The 22,726-nt window shown below is 33.8% G+C and overlaps 1 protein-coding gene across 37 annotated transcripts in view; it reads right to left on the bottom strand.

Annotated features, from left to right (window-relative positions):
- RIMS2 (regulating synaptic membrane exocytosis 2) overlaps window positions 1-22,726 on the bottom strand; it is a 595,628-nt gene that overhangs the window by 137,013 nt on the left and 435,889 nt on the right. For 15 of the 37 annotated variants that reach the window (XM_021688297.1, XM_044914274.1, XM_044914276.1 and 12 more), the window contains one exon: window positions 12,697-12,797. The exons of the other annotated variants lie outside the window; for them this stretch is intronic. In XM_021688297.1, coding sequence (XP_021543972.1) covers window positions 12,697-12,797 — 101 coding nt within the window. The remainder of the gene's footprint in view (window positions 1-12,696; window positions 12,798-22,726) is intronic. 37 annotated transcript variants of the gene reach the window in all.

Raw genomic sequence — 22,726 nt, 5'->3', positions numbered from 1 at the left:
AATATTTATAGCTTGCATTGGGATATGGGGTAGGGACATTACAGATATTGAGTGGCAAGCTAGCATTCCAAAAGCTGCAACAGAAAGAAAACATGGGAAGACAGCATCAGGACAAAGGTCCTAGGAATGTGAAGCAGGCAGACACACAACAAAATTTAATGGACTGGGGATATGGAGAGGGCTCCTTTTCAAATTAGTACCTTAGAAAGCAACAGAGTAACTCAAGGTACTTGTATTTGAGAGAATCAGGGTTAAATAACAGCCCAAATAACCACAAAGTGTTGAAAAACTTGGAAGGGTCTGAGAATTGCCATGATCCATTAAATTCAGGAAGAGGGCAGATGTAATTATTCTGTTGAAAATCTGGAAGAAGCCCACTACTCTCATTCCTCATGTGAGAAGACAGAGCAGCATCAGTTGGGTTTGCATTAAGACCATTTGGGTTGGAGGCAACAGTTAAAACATGGCAAGGAATAACAATTACATCTTGTTTAGACCATAGCAGTAGCCTCTGAATAGGACTTCTTGTCTTTAATCTCCCTTTCAAATGCATCTTAAGTTTACCACTAGAATTAATATTTGTTCATATCGGTGACTTCTTCAAATATCTTCAAAGCCAATGGTTATAATGAAAACATTCTGGATTTTTAACTAAGTGATTCAAAGCCCTCTGCAATCTGGTCCCAGCCAACTTTTCCATTCTTATATCCTAATATGTAACCTAATTTGTTGGGTATTTCCATTCTAAAGAACTACTAGCTGTTCCTTAAACATACGGCTTTTGCTCATATGCTTCTGCAATTTTGCTTAAGCTCTTCCTCTACTTGACATGTCCTTCACCTAAGTATTATTCTACGATATGTTCCAGATTTCTCCAAGCCAAATGAATATTTCTCTTCTTATGCTTCCTTTGCATGGTTAAGTTTTATTATATCAGTTAACATAGCCTATTTTGTAAAAGTAACACTGATGTACCTGTGTTTCCCTAATTCAATTAGGAGCTCTTAGACTGGAAGGTTTTTGCCTGCCTGCCTCCCTTCTCCCATTCCTCCTTCCTTCCTTTGCTTTCAAACTCTCTTTTTTTTCATTACTCCCTCCCTTCCTCCCTTCCTCCCTTCCCCCTCCATTTGCTCAGTCCTTCATTTTATTGCTATTCATTTGATTGTTTCTCTGGAAATTTTTTTTTCTTTTAATGTTGCAGAACCGGAAACCAGAATTACAGCTGATTAGCTTTAGAGACATACAAGGCATGCAGTTTTGAGTTGCAGGAAAGAGAAAGCTACTAAATGTCCCGAGATTATGTTCAGATACACAGAAGAGGACTCATCTATAACCACCCTTTGTTTAAGAAAAAAAAGCCCAGGAAAGTTATTTGGTGCTGAAACATACTTTTAGTTATTCGCTCATCACTGAGTCATTAAAAAGAAATCACAGTATTTTAAAGCTGAAAGTGACCTCAGAGAGGATATAATCTAGATTCTTAATTTTATAGATGAGAAAATTAAGAAACAGAGAAGTGAATTGACTAAGCTTATATGAATTGTTAGTATTGAAGTCTTTCAATTTCATTTAAAAATGTGTTAACTATAATTTCATGTTTAATGGGATACTTGGCAAGCGTATGTAGAACATAAGTCATTTCTTTTTAAAACATTCACATTTTTAAGTATATACTTCAGAATAAAGATTTTCTTCCTTTTCTGAATTTTAAAACTCTACCTAAAATGACATGCATAATCAGAAAACAAAAACTTACAACTATAACTGGACAGATCTTAAATAAAACTTGAAAATAATAAAAAAAACCCAGTATCTTGCAAACTAACTTGAATAAAAAGATAAAGATGTTTTATGTCCTATTGAAATAACCCCTTTACATTCCATCTAAAATTCAGGTCATCTTTTTTTGGGGGGGGAGGTGGGGTAGGCAGAAAATGGTAATGGGCTTAAGAAGTAACATGTTCTTACATGGCTGGATCTTGAAGACTATTAGCTTTGCTGTGAGTATGCCTGGTCATGAAAATGACCTGAAAAGGGCCAATCATAAAATCATAGCCATTTTCTTTGTTAGTCAGGAAGTTGTATTGAACTAGTATATTTTGATTCATCTATGAGAATGAAGTTCAACTGTAAGGTTTTTCTTTTATTATCCCTGCATCACATATATAATAATAAATATAACTACCATTACTGGGCGCTCCCATGTGCCAAGCCAAGTTCTGTACCCTTTACACACAACATTTCTACCTCTTGAAGTTATCACCAGCCAAAAGTTCCTTCTCTTATAGGTTAGCTATATTATTTCCAGACTAGAGTATTATTTTGCAATCTTCAAAACTGATGAAATAGAAATAATCAAGATTCCATGTTAAGGAAAACAGTACTGAATTTATTTTGCTAATAAACAATATCTGTAATTCTTCCAATTGAGGAAAAATTACAACTAATTTTTGTGCTCATGAACAAGCTGTTACATAATAAAATTGTAGACATGTTCAAATTATAATTACCCAACTTAGATTGAAATGATAGGTGTAGACAGCTCCACGCTGTCCTACTTGACTGACTGCCTAACTGACTAAAGGTTTGGAATTAAGTGTCAATTCAAACCTAGCTGTCAATTATTTCATGTGAAGTAATAGGCTAAAATATTATACATATAAATTTATTCTCTAAATCATAATTAATATGACATAAATTAATTTAAAAATACATAGATTCAATCCTTTGTGAGAATATATCTAATAGAGAGCCTGACCCTGATCAGAGATTGTTGAATCACTTAGATGAAGAAAATGAAATATAGAAAATCTTATTTCAAACCTAATTTTAAATATTAGGCCATGAGATTAAATGATTCACTTAATTAATGATGAGGTTGCCTAAAACCCAAATGTTAATACATAGTGGTTTTTTTTTTTTTTTTCAATGCAGCCTCCAAAGTACCATGTATTTGTGTAACACTTCATAGATTACCAGGTTTCCTCGATTTTTACACAGAAAAAAGCTGGGTTGTGAAGAACTACTGGTCAGTTACCCAAAGTCTTATCACATAAGTGGTAGAATAAAAATTAGAGCCCAAATCGTCTAGTTTTTTGTCTCAGTATTCTTTCTACTATGATTAACTCTAGACACAAATCAATAATTACATACCCATTAGAAAATTTGCTTCTGACTCTCATGCAATAACCTACCCATACCTTCTCCCGGGGTTCTTATCCTGTCCTTACCTTGGTACAAAATATTTGACATTCATCTCCTCTAAAGCCTTTTCCAAACATATACCACCCCTGACACTCTAGCTTCCTCTCAGCATTGATGTCCACGTTCTAGAAAAATATCCCTTTGAGTGCCTATTATAGCCAAAGCAAAGTGCTTGCCACTAGAGAGACTACCAAGATGAAAAAAACATAGTCCCCATTCTCAAGAAGATAAAAAATAAGCAAATTATCATATAAGGCAGAATATATGCATTTTAGAAGGTGATAAATGCCATGACTGGTTCAGAAGGTATATATGTTTTCACCTCTCTGTTTCGAATATTCTTATACTTGTCATTTTTTTTTCTGAAAATACTTAATGCTTCTAGATTACATGGGCTTTGAGTTGGAAATAATATTTCTGCCCTACTTATCACATTTTCTTCCTTCTTTATTTCTCATATCCTCCTTGATTCTATAAAGCAAGATTTCTCTCCTCTTGGTGATCCATATCATTCATCCCTTATATTCCCTATAAGGTATGCTAGTAGTTAGCAATCCAGCAACTCTGGAGGCTTGATGAAAGCAAAGGTGAATGCATGAATTTTTTTGGCGGGGGGGGAGGTAAAAGAGAAATGTTTTCCCTGTGTATTCTTACGCAATATACTAAAAGAATTGTGATCTTGGCAATAGCAGCTATTCTTCATAGATTGACCTTTTTAGCAGCAGGTAGCTCAATACATGTTACTTAAAATTCTTTTGTCAGTTTTTAGCAACATTATACTTACAAAAAAGGGAGAAATGATAATTTCTTCTGAAATCTTATAGTGTTCTATAACATATAAATTGCTGTCTTAGTAATCTCAAATGACTTCTTCATAATTAAAAAATATCATCTTCATATTTCTTGGCCTGACATGTGGTTAGATAGTAATAGGTAGCAATTCACAAATATATGTGAAGAAAAAAAGAGCCATGGCTTGAATGTCATAATAAAATTATGACCAAGAAAACCATACTTAAATTTAAATGTGGTTTTATCACTAAGAAAAATAGTTTTAAAAATGAACTTGTTGATACAAAAACAAAATATTTCATCTCCTAGGATGTGACAATGTAGTTGGTGAAATAAAAAAAAGTAACAAAATTTTTAAAAAATCATAAAGTTTGAAACAAAATAGCTATATTTAGCTACTTGCCTTAAAATCTGTATTCATATTATAATCAAATATGCTTTTATAAGGCAGCAGTTATTTTAAAAGACCATTAATTATTTTGTAGACATAGGTTATGGTTCAGCTGTGTATCCCCCAAATTCGTATATTGTAATCCTAATTCCTAGTACCTCAGAATATAACTATATTTGTAAATAGTGCCTTTAAAGAAATAATTAAGGTAAAATGAGCTCATATGGGCAGGCCCTAATCCAATACACAGAGCGATGACCATGTGAACACACAGCAAGAACATAGCCATCTGCAGCCAAGGAGAGAGGTCTCAGAATAAACCAAACCTGTCAACTCTTTGATCTTGGACCTCAAGCCTCCAGAACTATAAGAAACTTAGTTTCTTTTTTTAAAGTTATCTAGTCTGTGGCGATTTGTTATGGCAGTCCTAGCAAACTAATACAAGATATTAAGGGGAAAAGGAAGCTAAAGTTAGAAAGTTTTGAATTCAAAGATTAACCACACATAAAAATACCACATTTCTAAAACTGCATTAAAATTATTTACCATTAAGTTTTTAACTGTGGATCTTTTACATAAAGTAGGTATATTTGTATCTATGGGATAAGCAAGAAATGAATAGTTGTTACCTCTATCAGCTAAAATATGGAGAACAGAAATTCTCCTTGGCTCAGAGCTCTAGGGTATGTGCAGGTGCGTGTACAAATAGATAAATTTATGTGCAAAATAATTTTATCTCTCTCTCTCGTTAAACTAAAATCGAAGTACAACCAGCTTACTAAGGAGTAGAAGTGGTAAGAAAAATGATTTTGGGTAAATAAAGATTTGACTAAACTGGTAAAAAATAATACAACCTTAATCAATTTTTAGACTTTTATAATTATCATTAATTTTTATATTTTTCCTCCATTTCCACCCAATTATTTTTAGGATTACCTTAGAGATATGCTTATCTCTACCTAGTAGATTGTTAATGGCAACAAATACAGACTTGAACCCCCAAGGATTTTGGTAAGAGCAAGTTATCTGCTGGAAATGAATCTTCTTTTTCTTCTTCTTCCCCATCATCACCATCATCATCACCATCATCATATCGCAGCTAACACGTATGTATTGCTTACTATATCCCAAATTCTGTTTAGGCGTTATACATGTATATAAATAGATTTAATCTTGAAAACAATCCAATGAGGTAGGCACTATTATTAGCGCATCTTCCAGAATAAGAAACCTAACTTGCCCAAGGTCATATAAATAATGACAGGTAGATTTGAGCCCAGGCAGTTTGGTTTTGGAGTCCATACTTTTAATGTTACTCTGCAGCCTATATTTAATCATAATCACTAAAAATAAATTGAAGAGTGACTAACAAAACTGGTTATATATCTCCATTACTGTAATCAAGACTTCAGACGTTGTGCTGTGATTATAGTTGCTACTATGGTTATGGATAATGCTTCCCATTAGCATGAAGGTATACTTCCAATGGCCCCTTCTCCCTTAATGATGCCTTGATCATCCCTTTATTTATTTCAAAGGTAAAGGAAGAAATTATATAAATGTATACAGAAATTTTTTATTTACTTTTAAATTCTAGTTTGGTGGACGTTTAATGGAATATAAATGAGAAATCTACCCTCACAAACATGAGTAAGAGACTACAGAAGAGGGGAAAATAGGATATAAAGGCTCTTACAATATGATTTTACCTGGTTCCTTTTTCATTTCAATCTCCAACTCTCTTTTCATTAGGCTTATAGAGCCATTTGTCAGTTTCGTAGGCGAGACTGAAGTTTTTTTTATTCAGGCCTTGATAAGATTACCACTAACTAAATCTATTGTACTTGTAGCATTGTATTATATACGGCTGCTCTTACTAGTTTAATAATCTAGATTTTAAAATCTAGTTTTACTTGGAAATATACTTTAATATATTATATACTATAGTATATACTATAATATATACTATAGTATATACTATAGTATAATATATTATACTATAGTATATACTATAGTATATAATAGTATATTATATACTATATATATATAGTATATATACTATATATACTATATATATATATATTATACTATAATATACTATAGTATATACTATAATAAATATACTTGGAAAAGGAACAACCAGAGAGTAACCGTAAAAAAGTACACAGCAGGTGACTAATAAAAGGCGTGGAGGCTTGTCTGGCTTGGGTAAGTAGCAAGATAGTCCAGAAGGATGTGGTCTGGTTTGGGGCCAGGAAGCAACCTAAAGCGTGTAGTACTTGGACAAAATGTATCCTTAAGTGGTGGAGGAGAGGTAGAGAATATTAAGAAGGGACAGCGGCACCCAGGACTCTGTACACTTTCTCAGAACCTTGGTGGCTAAGTTTGGCAATAAGAATGCTTCCAGGTATGTTGGCAAGTGGAATTTAAATTAAAAAAAAAAAAAGAATGCTTCTAGGTAAAGTAACTTGTTCGTTTTTCTTCCTATGCTCGCATATCAGCCACTTTCAGTGAATTCCAGAAGTTTGTCTTGGGATTTTGCTACCGATCTTGAAGCTCGCTGATTGCAGGGTTATAGAGAAATTAACACAACAATAGAAACATCTGCCAAAGCAGACCGGAAGGTTAGAGAAATGGTGTGTTTCACTGAAGAAATCCAGGTGCAGCCGCTGGCATTCTGGCTGTGGCATCCCCATCAGTAAGGGGTAAGATTTCTTGACCTAGCTTGGGATGGAACTCACAGGTAAGTAATCTTAATTCTGATTTTTACAAATGAAACCATTCTGTTCGCTATTTGGCCAGACGAAGCCTAGCAGGGATTTTTTTTGAAAACCTGAACCCTACCTCTGTTCATGAAACAATGAACTGCTTCTTCCAAGAAAGGAAGCTTCATGACTTCCTACGGGACATTTTAACCTATTCCTTGAGGGCCTTGCAGGGGAGAGACTGAGTTACTGAGATCTCTCCTGCCCTATTTATCAGATGATTCCATCTACCTAATGCTGGCACAATGGGGTCTGTTTCATGCAAATACCAGGTTCTCTTGGGAGCTTGAGAAGGGATTCTGCAAGCAGGATTTCCTCCAGTGTGTACAAAGCCCAGCTCAACTGTTCTGTTGCTGGACTGTGTTCTATGCTGCCAGCAACTCAACTTTTCTGCCAAAAAAATTTGAGCATTTTATTTCAATCACTGCTTATAAAAATTAAAACGTAGCTTTCATTTCTTCACTTCTGCTAAATACATGTATTTTCACGCAATTTCTTAATTTGCACAAGGCCACCTATCCACATTTTAAATTTTACTTTTTATAAATTTCGTCGTTGAGTGTTCAGATCCATGTACATCACTGCTATTAAGGAGCATTTCCTGTTAAATGCCCATGCCTGCGCGTGCACCTGTTAACCACTTTCCAAGGACCATGCCCATTAACATCAGCCTTGATAACATAATTTCTTAATTTCAGTAATTTAGTTTGTAATTTCCCATCCCACGTTATGTTCCAGGCTCGCGTTTTTAATCTCCATATCCCTTGAAGATTCATAAATTCCTTCCCCCTAAATCTGATTTTTCATTTTAGATCTCTGATGCTTGAATTCTCTGAGAACAAAGGGAACATTCGATGATATTTGAGTTACCCTGAAATCCTTTTCATTAGGTCAATTATTTCTTTACTATTTCTTTTTGACCTTGTCATTTTAATTTCTGGTGTCTATGATTACATTTGCTGTTGTTATTACAAAAATAAAAACAAATGTTATCTGCACCACGTATTCAGCATTTAATCACTAAATGCTACGCCATTTATATACATCATCTCATTTCACCCTATCATCACCCTATGAAACAGGTCTCAAAGCCCAGTTTAATAGATAAAGAAACTGAGAACAAAGGGTTAACCTACCCAAAGTCACCCAGGGGGGAGTTTCTGCAGACTGTACCTCCATCTACTACACTACAGGCACGAACCACTGCCGCTCTGTGACGATACTGAGGTCTTCAAGTACTCCTGTTTACAAACAGCAAACTTACAAACACCTGATATGCCGCCACTCCTAACCTGCCCCAGCCTGTCTCCCTCTTCTGGTGTCCCTGTTGCCTATGTCTTGAAAAATCAATTTAAAACACTCAAGACTGGCCCTAAATGTGTATTCTCAGTGTGGAGAAGAGAATGAGCTCTAATAAAGGGAACAGCTTAGTTAACAGAGGCGACCCATTTGTCAAAAATACTTAAACTGTCTGAATTTTTTTTAAAGATTTTATTTTATTTATTTGAGAGAGAGAGAGAGAGAGAGAGAGCACAAGAGGGGTACGGTCAGAGGGAGAAGCAGACTCTCCGCTGAGCAAGGAGCCCATTGTGATGCGGGTCTCCATCCCAGGACCCTGGGATCATGACCTGAGCCAAAGGCAGTCGCTTAACTGACTAAGCCACCCAGGCGCCCAAACTGTCTGAAATTTTTTACATTGATATTGAGGGCAATCGCATCAATGTGAGTTTTGGTTGTATTTATAGGTTTAAAAAACTGAAACTATTTCTGTGTTACGTTATTCATATTATAATGTAAATTACTTTAGTTGGATTGCTTTCCTTTTGATAGGTCTCTTTGAAATGGGTGAATGGGTCCTTAAAGGACAAAAAGCCTGAGACTAATTAGGGTGACAAGAAGTAGGTTCAGGTGTGTACAATGAATGGAGTAAAACCCTTTTCCTTTCTTTTACTACACCATCCTCTGCTCCCTGAATACTAAGTCAGTCTATCAGATTAAGGGTTAAATGCGTTAATTTAGACTTTTGGTTCACATTTGAAAAGTTCCTGGGCACTTAGGAGTTTTATTACTGAATTCTAGGGAGATAAATAAGAAAACAAAATTATAATATGATATTTATATATAGCACTTATGCTGTAATAAGAGTAAGATATTTTTGTGGGAACACAAAATCACTTAATTATTTAACTTAAAAAACAGCATTATTTCTACAGAGATAAAAGCTTTGAATTCCAAATAAATACTGTACCAATGAACTGTATAGCATTCTCTATTGAAATGTTAGGGACTACCCTTTTAAAAAAGTATCTTCCTGGATCATTTTAAAATAATAAATATAGCTAATTAAAAAAATAAACATTATATATTTAAATAAACATTATCAAATTCTCCATATTAATTTTCAGGTATAGCTACATATTGTTTGACATTCAATTATTGCCAATTCTGTTAATTAGTAATTATATAACTCACAGAAGCATAGTTGGTCTATGCTGAATTATATTTTGCACTGTTAAACTTAATAGACAAATCACTTTTTTCTGAACCAACGAAGAGCAGAGAATATTGATCTTATAGGGAAAAATCAAAGTTGCTCCTTAAATTTCTGCTGAGAGTGGAATAGATGTTTTAAACTGGGATAAAGAGAGGCAGGGGTGTGCTCTGGCTACACAGTTAAATTCTGTTTTGAGGGAAGGCCCCTGAGAAATTGGAATCATGTCTGCACATGCCTTTTACTGCTCTTATTAAACAAAAATTTTCTGTTTTCAAATTTCCTAGTATAGTTAAAATATTCTTAGATAGTAACTTAGTAGTTATTGTTCTACAGATGCTTCTGTAATTTTCTTTTTGATCCATGACAGAGGAAGATCATGCTAGGGATGATGGGGAGATAGATGACCCAGCAAAGATAGTCCATATCAGTAAGTAATTTGTAGGGTAATGAAACAGAGTTGTGTTTTGGACCCTTTAAAGAAGTTATACCTTAATGGCTTAAATACATTTTTAGTTAAGCTGAATGCATAACTTCATAATGGTAAGTATTTGATATTCAAATGATAGGATGTTATAAAGTATGAGCCCCTGTAAAGGTGTCAGATCATCTAATCTCAAAGTCTCCATTTTTTAAGGACATCATTCATCATGGCTTCCAGCTAAGACCCTAATAGAGGAAGTCAATTTTATAAGCGGCTCACCTTAGAGCAGTTCTCAAACTTTGGTGTACACCTGGTAGGTTTGTTAAAACACAGGGACCTGACCCCCAGAGTTCTGATTAAGTACTTGGGCCAGAGAATTGCACTTCTAGAAGTCTTCAGACGCCACTGGTCTGAGACTACACTTAGAAAACCACTTCCTTACAGAATACCTATGAAATTATATTGCTTAGTATGGTTAGTCCTTTGCCAAGATTTAAATTTTCTCCAGCCCAAAATAATTGGTCTCAAAGTTATAAAGCTTTGAAGATTCAAGAATTAATTTATGAATTGGAATGGCATCAAAACTTATTTTTTTGAAAAAAAATCTGGAGCCATGCCTATTGTATTCCATTGGTCCATCCTCCTACAGCAAATTTCTGTCAGGTATCTATAACAAGAATCATTGAAATTGCAACTAAAGAACTTGTTTTTATTGTATAAACAATGGGAATCATACAACCGACCCAGTTTCCCCTTCTGTCTTTGCTGCTTTTTAGGAAGTTCACAGTCAAAATACATGCTTCACATGCAGCAGGTATATAGGGTCTCACATTATGCATTTTGTTCACAAACTTTACTTCTGCTGTTACTTTGTTTTGCCTTAACTTCATTTTCTCTTGATATTCATCTCTTCATTGACAGTATTATTGAGAGTATTATATGTACTTTAAAAAATCATCTACATTCTTTCCTAAAATACAGTGGGAGATAAAAAAAATTGATGTTAGTTGAAGACATGTTTCTAGAAGTTTTAAGATCCTATTTTATTAGGACTACATGCCTTGGTCTTTGGGTTATATATAGTGAATATATATAGAGTATAAGAGATGCCACAAAAGATCAGGTGTATCTATTTAACCCTAAGAAGAAATACCGACAAAGTACCTGGGAACACAGATATCATTTCTGACATTAAGCTCAAAAGATTGGTAGTATCTGAAATACTATATCATTACAAAACTATTTTCTATGAAATTCACTGAGCCTATTTGAAGTTATTCATATTTTTATTTTAGGAAATGAATATAGGGCTCCTGGGTGGCTCAGTTGGTTAAGCGACTGCCTTCGGCTCGGGTCATGGTCCCGGAGTCCTGGGATCGAGTCCCACATCGGGCTCCCGGCTCAGCGGGGAGCCTGCTTCTCCCTCTGACCCTCTCCCCTCTCATGCTGTTTCTCTCTCTCTCAAATAAATAAATAAATAAAATCTTTAAAAAAAAAAAAAAAAAGAAAATGAATACATTTTAGGACCCGCTGAGTAAAGGCAAGACTTTGTTTATTTGTCTTGAATTTACCTTTCTCTGGCTTTAGGCCTGTGTCATTTCCAGTACATCAGAACTCTGTGATGAACAATTCTACATTCACCATGTCAGTATTTGTGTAATTTTGGGAAGAGATTGGTGATTTGGAAGATGATGCTGATATAAGAATCTCTGCCTCTGTTAGGTGGTATAGTGGGGAAACTAGAAACGTATATATGCATATCCAATGTAGTCAGTTATGCTTTCCTTAGTAAGTCTTGACTTCACCAAAGAATGGAGTATAATGGAGAGGAACTAAAGGTTAAGTAGGTAAAAATAAAATAGACCTAAGCGTATAAAAATCTAAACTGCTTTTCTCTAATACACAGAAATATATAGACCACAAATATTACATGATTGCAATGATCACATTACTAAGCCACAGAACACATAGTAACTAAATGTTACATATATGAGTAAATTTGCTATTTTCATTCTCTTATTAAATCTTAAATAGGTACATCAGAGCAAAGTCTTTTCATGACTTTGACCATGAATAATATCACGAACCTAAACATGTTTTGAAAATATAAAAGCAATGAAGGGCAAGAATCTTCCCTGGTTGACCTCATACCTCAACTTATTCCCAAAAAGTAGCTCAAAAGGATGCTCACTTTTGAACTTACAGCATCTCATATGAATATGTATTTTGTTCTAATGACTCATTAATAAACCAGCTTCCATTAAAATGCTATAAAATTTTTTTAAAAATCTATGTATGGGAAAACCACAGCCGTTCTTCCTAAACATTTTTGAGGGTGTTAGAGCCTTGTAGGTTCTATAAAATAAAAAATTCTAAAAGATCTGTTCTTCAGATCATTTATGAGTTTCATTTCTTTAATCTCCTATATTATTATAATGACTTTTTTAATAAGACAATTTCTATGCCTAAAAGTTGGAATATAAGCACATTATAAATTTTAGCATTTGATATCATGGGGCCATTGCATTATATGTTTGCGTCTAACTAATCTGCGTTCAGAAGTTGAAGAGAATCTAGCGGTTTCATATGATTGTTTATTTTACAACTTTTAAAAAGAAAAATGTCTTGCCTTTGAATGGTAATCTTGTTCCAGTCTGGGATCTGATCCGGCTACCTGTTTGTATTTGTTAATTTTCATTTGGCGATTTCTCTCCTCTATATCCATAGCACCTATCGAGTAGAAAAAAACCCATAAAATTAATGTTCAGTTCTTATTTCTGAGCCCTACTTACAGGATGTATAATAGAATAATAGAAGAAATGTTAGGCTGATATATTACTTTCATTCAAGGTAGTACATACAAATTAAAATGTCATATTATTTCTTAGATTTATTTAAAGTATGCAATTTGGTGAATAAAAGCATGATTACTAAATATGTAAAAAAATTTAGTCTAAATAAAATGTAAATGAATTTTAACAGAACAACAAATCTTAACTAGATAGAAAACATTTCTGGTACATGTATGCCCAGGAGAATATATTTGACAGCACATAAACTTGACAATAGTAATCCTATAAATAAAAACTGGCTTGTAATTCATCAGGATTTGATTTATTTACTGAAAAATAGCTGTAAGTCTAATTGGTTTCAAATGCAATTTTACAGTTGTGTTTAGAAACTACCATAAAATTAGCCCATGTGTTAAAAAGTAGGTTGTCCAAGCTTACATATGGATCTTTTGAACTTGAATTTTCTAGAACTAGCACCAAGAAAGAGGCACTTGGGATAATACTCCTGAGAACAAACCATGCCAATAAAGGCACAGAGTATAACTGAAATCATTTTAGAAAAAAAAAATGTAAGGAGGTGAGAAAATGAGATGGTAAGCCTATTACAAAATGAGACTAATACTCTCTATAACAGGTCTACTTCCAAATGCATCAATTATAGATATCAAGAGGGTCTTTAAAAACTTTGGTTAGAATAAGAACTAAATTCAGTTAGCAAATCTTAGCAAACATGAAAAAGTGTTTTTAAGGTATATTTATAACTTTTATTAAAGAGATTTTATATGAAAATTCCATTTCTCATAAATATGCATAATGAGATTATGCTCACAAAATCTCAATTGTATACTACAAATGTACAAACTGGGAAAAATAATCATAGCTTACTGGGCTCAAGTGGGTATCTACAACATGTCATCATGTAAATTCATAACCACTCAGCATTGGGAGGAATGTAAACATACACATATATACCCCTTGCTTAACATCATAACCTGAAAACTGCAGTAAAGATCTCTATACCTATTCAAAAGTGTGCCTATTCAAAAATAAGTATTTTATGAGAGACGATGGACTCTGAAAAACAAACTGAGGGTTCTAGAGGGGAGGGGGGTGGGAGGATGGGTTAGCCTGGTGGTGGGTATTGAGGAGGGCACATTCTGCATGGAGCACTGGGTGTTATGCACAAACAATGAATCATGGAACACTTCATCTAAAACTAATGATGTAATGTATGGGGATTAACATAAGAATTAAAAAAAAAAGAAAGAAAGAAACTAGGAAGATCCTTCAGAAGCCATGTCTAGAATAGTAAAGGTAAACTTTTGCTTTGAAGAGCCTCTGTTTTCCAGCACTGTCCATTATAATATTAAAGTACTTGGCCAGAATCCTGATTCTGTGGGTGTATCTGCCTGGAGTGCTGAAATGGTTGAAAAACTTTGATTCAGCAATTTGACTTAGTCATATGACAAACAGTAGCAGCTTGAGAGATGGCGGAGACATTAGGTGTCCTATAGTTCAACCGCTTCACCTAAGAGACAAAGACATTGAGCTCCATGTCTTCCATTATCTGGTTGAAGACACATAATAGCAGAGCTAAATGAAGTACCTCTTGGGATTAGAGTTTTTGTTTATGCATGACTTTGTTTTGGATTAAAAACAGTGCTGTACACAACTGGTGAACCATTGAACACTACGTCAAAAACTGATGATGTACTCTATGTTGGCTAATTGAATTTAAATTAAAAAATAAAACCGTGCCTGTTTGCTAAGTTAAAAAAAAATAAGTATTTTAATACTTATTCTGAAAAAAAATCTCATTGTATATCAGAAAATTCTTGTTGGTAACAAATTTTAAGTAAAAACCGATTAATTTAAAATAAAGAGTAGGGCGCCTGGGTGGCTCAGTTGGTTAAGCGACTGCCTTCGGCTCAGGTCATGATCCCAGGGTCCTGGGATCGAGTCCCACATCGGGCTCCCTGCTCGGCAGGAAGCCTGCTTCTCCCTCTCCCACTCCCCCTGCTTGTGTTCCTGCTCTCGCTGTCTCTGTCTCTGTCAAATAAATAAATAAAATCTTTAAAAATAAAAATAAAAATAAAATAAAATAAAGAGTAAAAAAAGAAAAAATTTCAAAAAAATCCTAAGTAAAAGAATATATAAAGAGTCTATATTACATGACCTCTAAGTATAACAGCAAATTTAAGTCAACTATTCAATAAAGTGAGGCAATTTGTTCCTTTTAAGAGTCTCGTTTTAATAATGATTTGATTAAGTCTGTGCCAAATTAAAAAATAGGGATATGTGTCATATTGATATAAATTGAATGATACATAAAATCAAGTGAGTGCCTCCATGATATGAATGTGAAATACAGTGAAGTATAAATGTCTACTAGCCTATTAAAATACAATTTTGTAGTTATTTGTACCTTAAGAGATATTCTCAGGTAAATGTGTTTATTTTCTCCAAGGGCAATGGAACAAAAAGCCATCCCTGTATCAAAAAAATTATGTGTACTTAAAGATACTAGCTAAATTGAGTGTTTGGGAAGTTCTTTTAAAAAGTTTCATTTTGATATCATGGTAGCAAGATAGTATATTAATATGAATAGCACCAACAGACAAAAAAGCTTGAACAGATTTTATATATTCATATTTAAATATATATACATACACATAGATATATATACATACATACATACATATATACGCATTTTCTAATATTTAGACTTTTTTCTGGACATCAGCCTCCTATGAAGCTACATCAAATTCTTTTTAATAACCAGGTAGTAATGTGATACATACTGGCAGGAGTCGACAAACTTGTTCTGTAAACGGCCAATAATAAGTATCTTAGGCTTTGCAGACTGTATATTTTCTACCACAACTCTACCACTATAACATGAAAGCAGGTATAGACAATGCATACATAAATGAGTGTCACTCTTCTATGAAAACCTTATTTACAAAACAGGCAGCGGGCCTGATTTGGTCTGTGGGCCATGGTTTCATGATCTCTGCATTAAAGCATAATTTTTTAAAAACATATTGATTTAATATTGCTTTGCAAAGGAGCCTTTCTCCTTAGTAAGGGTTTAAAGATTTTGTAGACTCAGATTTATGGGACATCATTTATATTTAACAGATCATTGGGGGGGGCCTAAGAAGAATATTAATTTGTATTTGCTATAAGTAAACAAAGATGCAAATAGAGAGAGTGATATAATTACTTAAATATGTTATCAACTAAATTCCAATTTCAAACACATCTCTCATCTCCAGACTCAATTACTATCTATAGACAGACCTTAGATGGAAAGATTCTTTGTTAGCACCTTAACTAATGAAATTTCAAGTGACCACCTTATTTGATATACAGTCAACAAACTTCAGTAAATATACTTTTAACTTACAACTTTAAATTCTTCTAGGAGGCTAATCCTTAGGACAAACAGTAACCAGACATTCCTCTCTCCAAAACTATTTGGCTCCTATGAAGTCTTCCATTGCTTTTCTACATTTTTATCAACCTATTCTCATGAAGAAAACACTTCACAAACAATGATATCCGTAGAGAGAAAAGTATCCTACTGGTAAAGAGATCCATCATAGGAAATATAAAACTGTCTTCTGTTGAGACTCCCCAAACACTTGATGACAATATGGCCGAAGTGTAGCTTTAACAAATCTAATTGATTTTCATAAAATACACAGAGGTACACTAAATGGAATCTGAGCATAAAACAAAATATTATGTGAGACAGTTTTCTGATTAAGATTAAAGAAGTATATTACTTATACGTATGTACCAAATAAAGTGCAATAAAGAAAAAGGTAGAACCAGTGTATGCAATCGCTACTTGCCCACTTTGAGGTGACAATTACACAGGAGAAAGCATCGTTCCTTCTGTCTATTTTCTAGTTTCAGTAGGATAGACTATAAAAATAACTTATTAATGTCTTTCACTAGTCAGAGGACTGGAATAGAAATTGTTAAAATGACTACATAAGATATAATGAGATAAATAAGAATAAATAAAAATGTATATGAGATAAAAGAAATGTAATATTTTGTTACATTATTATTTTCAAAGGCCAAGCAATTCAAAAAGAAAATATTGTCCTTGACTTTTATTGAATATTTTAACTGTCTTTCAGTATCTGTTAACTGTGAAAAAATTTGTTTTTCAGATTGACAGTCATTGACAGCTCTTGACAAAAAGTTGATGGTCATTTATATGAATGTTTTCCAAAGTACCTGATGTACAATGATACAAAGTAAATTGCTTAAAAATACAACATATTTGGTACTGTGTATCAAAAGGCTTTACAATGGTCATATATTTGAATGTGAAATTTCACTTCCCAGGATTGTTCCTAAAGAAATCAATGTGCAAGATGTACATACAAGTGTATTTATTGCTACACTGTTTGAAAATTGTAAAGGCCTAGGAAAAGAAACTCTAAATGTCCAACAGTTTACTAACACCGACAATAGCTGTTAGTAAACTGTACTTGTGGTGTATCTACAGAATACTATGATGCATCCATGAAAAAGAATGCATATGATGTGCATGTGCATTCACACATATAAATGTAAAATAAAGACATTGCAATCGGTAATTATAAAACAGATTAAATGGTGATATAGTACTATAGTTTATAAACTATAATTTTAAAAAACGATATATATATTCATAAAGATATATATACACATAAACTATACAAAAGACAAAGAGAGGGAAAAAAATTAAGATTTACATACTAGAATGTTAGCAGTTATTGCTGGTTATTGAAATTAAGTGCTATTGTTTTCTTATTTGGGTTAATACATAGTTTATAAAATGCCCACAAAGGCACTATACAGAAGAAAAATATTACTTTAAAAAACACAAAACATAGTGTTTTTGTAAAAAAGGACAAATTATTCAGTTTGAAAACCTGTATTTTTGTTGTGATTCTATAAAAGTGCTTTGGAAATAAATGTCAAATAATTTTTAAAATGCAAATATACAACCATTCATTGCTTAACTTATCTAAGGGATATATATTTATTTTTTCATTGCTTAATTTATCTTAGAGATATATATTTATTTGTTAAATAAAAGCATTTGGGTGTATTGATTGAAAATGGTGTATAATGAGAAATATTTCCAAACGTAATAAAGTACAGATCTTTTCAAATTTTATGAATATTAAAAAGTGACCTGGCATGTTTTAAAATTTTCCTTCTCAGGTTTTTCAAAAGTGGGACTTAAGAAACTATGCAACAAAATTTTTTGAAGTTACTTTAAAATGATTTCTTCATAATCACTTAATAAATTTTGATTTTTTAATACTAAAACTTTATTATATACTAGAAACTCATAAAAAGCACACTTTTGTTAGCTAAATTATTTGTTTAAATACATGTAACACAGAGAATAACAAACATTGGAACAAGTTAAATTTAAAAAGTATGGAAATAAATATTGAGATAAAAATTATAAATTATGTACCAGATTATTTCCACTTCAGTACTGGGGCAAACAGAAGCATTTTCCTTCTTTCTTTTTTTTTTTTTTTTAAAGATTTTATTTATTTGACAGAGAGAGAGGGAACACAAGCAGGGGGAGTGGGAGAGGGAGAAGTAGGCTTCCCGCTGAGCAGGGAGCCCGATGTGGGACTCGATCCCAGGACCCTGGGATCATGACCTGAGCCGAAGGCAGAGGCTTAATGACTGAGCCACCCAGATGCCCCCAAAAGCATTTTCTTTTAAAATGTAAACAAACTTAATCTTTTTCTTTAAGTTTTTATTTAAATTCCAGTTAGTTAACATACAGTATAATATTAGTTTCAGGTGTACAATATAGTGATTCAACGCTTCCATACAACACCCAGTGCTCTTCACAAGCACATTCCTTAATTCCCCCTATCCCCCTGGCCACCTCCTTCTGGTAACCATCAGTTTGTTCTTATAGTTGAGTCTATTTCTTGGTTTGACTTTCTCTCTCTTCTTTTCCCTCTGCTCAAACACACTTAATCTTAACCGGGCAACTAAGATACACAAATTTTGAGGAATACTTATTTCCAAATCAATCAATTTTGAGGATGTTTCTACTGTGGTTACTAGGAGCTAACACACTGGGAACGAAAGAAAATATAATGTGATTTGGTTTATAATGTGTTTGCTTATAAAATGATCTTTCCTTTGCTCCTAGGAATGTAGGAAGACTGAACTCTATATGTGCCTAAGTGAAACATGGAATTAACTGAAACATAAAGGCTCTAGAAACTTACAAAACTATTGTACTACCTTGAAGCTCATAGGTTTTTAAAGTATGTTCCAAACTTTGACAACCTATTTTAGATATTTAGGTTACCTGTTGCTGTGTGTATCTGTCTGCTATTTCTCTGTTAACTCTCTACCATATTCATTAAATAATACTTCAAAGGAGATGCTATAGCAAATGGCACAGAGTCCTTTCCCTATCAGCAAAAGAAGCTGATATTCAGACTACTTTAGGACATATGTTATTAGGAGTGACCTAGTATTTACGGAAAAAGAGTATATCTGTTGTTTTTTTTTTTTAAAGATTTTATTTATTTATTTGACAGAGAGAGACATAGCGAGAGCAGGAACACAAGCCGGGGGAGTGGGAGAGGGAGAAGCAGGCTTCCCGCCGAGCAGGGAGCCCGATGCGGGGCTCGATCCCAGGACCCTGGGATCATGACCTGAGCCGAAGGCAGACGCTTAACGACTGAGCCACCCAGGCGCCCCAGAGTATATCTGTTTTTGACATCTAAATTCAGTGAACAGAATTACTGAGATTTTATCATTCAGAAGACTTGGATTTCAGCACCATTTTAGGTTTTAACATTTAAAATCGGGATATGTTTGGGGGCGCCTGGGTGGCTCAGTCGTTAAGCATCTGCCTTCAGCTCAGGTCATCATCCCAGGGTCCTGGGATCGAGCCCCGCGTCGGGCTCCCTGCTCGGCAGGAAGCCTGCTTCTCTCTCTCCCACTCCCCCGATTGTGTTCCCTCTCTTGCTGTGTCTCTCTCTGTCAAATTAATAAATAAAATCTTAAAAAAAATAAAATTGGGATATGTTTGGCCTATAGGGGAAAGTCAGGGTTTTGTGTATGGAGAGTGTAGTGCAGATAATCATTACAGAGTTGATGGGACTTTGGGACTATCCAGATTTAGGGTAATGGGTATACTTATGATACATAGGAATGAACAAAATCTTAAAAACAAAATCTTAAAAGATAAGAAGAGACAAGACTTAGGTTCAAGTCCTGATTTCACAAGCCTTATAACTGTAAGCACCTCACTTACCTTTCTGGCCATAAAATTCACCATCTGTAAAATTAATAGTCTTAGACCAGATATTCTTTATGTTTCCTTCTGCTATAAAACTATCTGGTTGGTTAATTTTGAGGCCAAATAATGTTTAAGTATTTTTCTTTTATATTATCATATTTATTTCATTAATATAAATAGTATAAAGTGGTCTAGAAATCCCTACTCTATTTGCCTGGTATTGCATTCATTAAAATTTACTTTACTCTGTGTGTGTGCATGTGTGTGTGTGTGTATACAGAGACAGGGACAGAAATGAGATGAAGAGAGGGAAGGAGAAAGACAAGGAAAAGAGGGAGGGAGGAAAGAGGGGGGAGGAAAGAGGCAGAGAGAAATCTTAAGAGTGATCCTGGCTGGGAGAGGCAGAGAGATACACACTACTGAAAAGTTCATTAAACCAGAGAATTTGCCCAGCAAAAAGAATCATGAGGATGATCTAGTATAGGAGACTAGGAGGATCTTTTAGACTAGCTCAAGCGTAATTGTCTTACTGTATATGTTTTTCCCCCTATACACAGTGAGGTGTTTAAAAGAAAATATTAGTAACTTTCTAATAACTTAGTTATTTTTAACTTGTTAGTCACAATTCCTGTCTCTGAAAAAACAAGATCTATCTTATAGGATAAACTTAATTTTCAAGTAAAAGTCCCTCAGAGAAGGAAACAATGGTTATTATTAAAAATGCTTCTGAGAGAAAGTGCAGTAACTACTGAGAAAAGATAGAAACATGAGTCAGATTCATTGAGTTAATAAACCATTCCCCATATGTGTTAAGCAGTTTTGGAATCTCCTACCTTTTTCCTGATGGAAAAAAATCTACCTTGAGGAAGAGATGATCCACAGAGTAGCACATATTATTGCCCTGTGTATATGACTTGTCCCCATCTTATAACAGTGGGGTATGACATATTATGAAAGACCGCTGTGTCTCACATCTGGCGTCTAATGAATGTAGCCATGAGATATATTTCAACTACATCCGCTATTACACATATCGCAGATTGCATGGAAGGTTTGAGAGGAGCGTCATGAAGAAATTTAAATGCAACTTTAAATTTATGTTAATTTAGAAATAGAAATTTAAGTATATTTAGGAATGCTAAGAATGTTAACTTAAATCATAAAAAGATAAAAATGTCCATCATACAAAAACTGTAATGAGGCCTATTCTAGGAAGAGACCCGTATTTCTTTTTCTTATGAATACTGGAAACTCAGTATATTCTTCGTGCTATAATTAAAGACTTATCTAAATTTGCCCACATTACATTAAAATTGAGATCTCTGCATTCCAACTTGTGTTTAGCCTTAATATTGATACTCTAAATTCTTTTTAAAAAATAGTCATGGTATGATTCCAAACACATGGTGAAATTTTGGATTTTCAATTAGTTAGATATTTTGCTTATGAAAATGTGTTTAGTCTGTTGATTTTTTCCTATATAAAGAATTCTAACCATCTCACAAAGTTTGTATAGAAAAGAAATGATAATGATGATTAACAAAATGTTGGACCTAAGGTATGTAACTCATAAAAATGGAAACCCAAACAATATAAATCCCCCCAAAATCAATTTTTGTGGTATTTGATATTGTTCATACTGACTACTTCTTCAGTTTTCATTTCTTTAGGTTTCATTTCAGCATTTCTAAAACTCCTGTGAGAGCTTGTTTATTCAAAAAAGCTTCTGTACAGTGAAGGAAACAATCAACAAAACTAAAAGGCAACTTATGGAATGGGAGAAGATATTTGCAAATGACATATCTGATAAAGGGTTAGTATCCAAATCATATAAAGAACTTGCAAAACTCAACACCCAGAAACCAAATAATCCAATTTAAAAATGGGTGGAAGACATGAATAGACATTTCTCCATAGAAGACATACAGATGGCCAACAGACACATGAAAAGATGCTCAATATCACTCATCAACAGGGAAATACAAATCAAAACTACAATGAGATATCACCTCACACCTGTCAGAATGGCTAAAATAAAAAATGCAAGAAACAAACACTGGATGTGGAGAAAAAAGAACCTTGTTGGTGGGACTGCAAACTGGTGCAACTGCTCTGGAAAACACCATGGAGATTCCTCAGAAAGTTAAAAATAGAACTACCCTATGATCCAGTAATAACACTACTCGGTATTTACCCTAAGAATACAAAAATACTAATTCAAAGGGATATGTGCACCCCAAAGTTTACAGCAGCATTATCTATAATATCAAAATTATGGAAACAGCCCAAGCATCTATCTGATGAATGGATAAAGAAGATATATATATAATGGAATATTACTCAGCCATAAAAAGAATATAATCTTGCCATTTGCAAGGACATGGATGGAGCTAGAGCGTACTATGCTGAGCGAAATAAGGCAGAGAAAGAGAAATACCATGATTTCCCTCATATGTGGAATTTAAGAAACAAAACAAACGAGCAAAGGGGGAAAAGGTGAAAGAGAAAAGAAGGGAAAACAAGAAACAGACTCTTAACTACAGAGAACAAACGGATGGTTACCAGAA

The sequence above is a fragment of the Neomonachus schauinslandi genome, chromosome 4 (genome assembly GCF_002201575.2).
Source record: "Neomonachus schauinslandi chromosome 4, ASM220157v2, whole genome shotgun sequence".
Classification (NCBI taxonomy): domain Eukaryota; kingdom Metazoa; phylum Chordata; class Mammalia; order Carnivora; family Phocidae; genus Neomonachus; species Neomonachus schauinslandi.
Note: the sequence above shows the minus strand (reverse complement) of the source record. Positions and strands in the feature narration are given on the sequence as shown.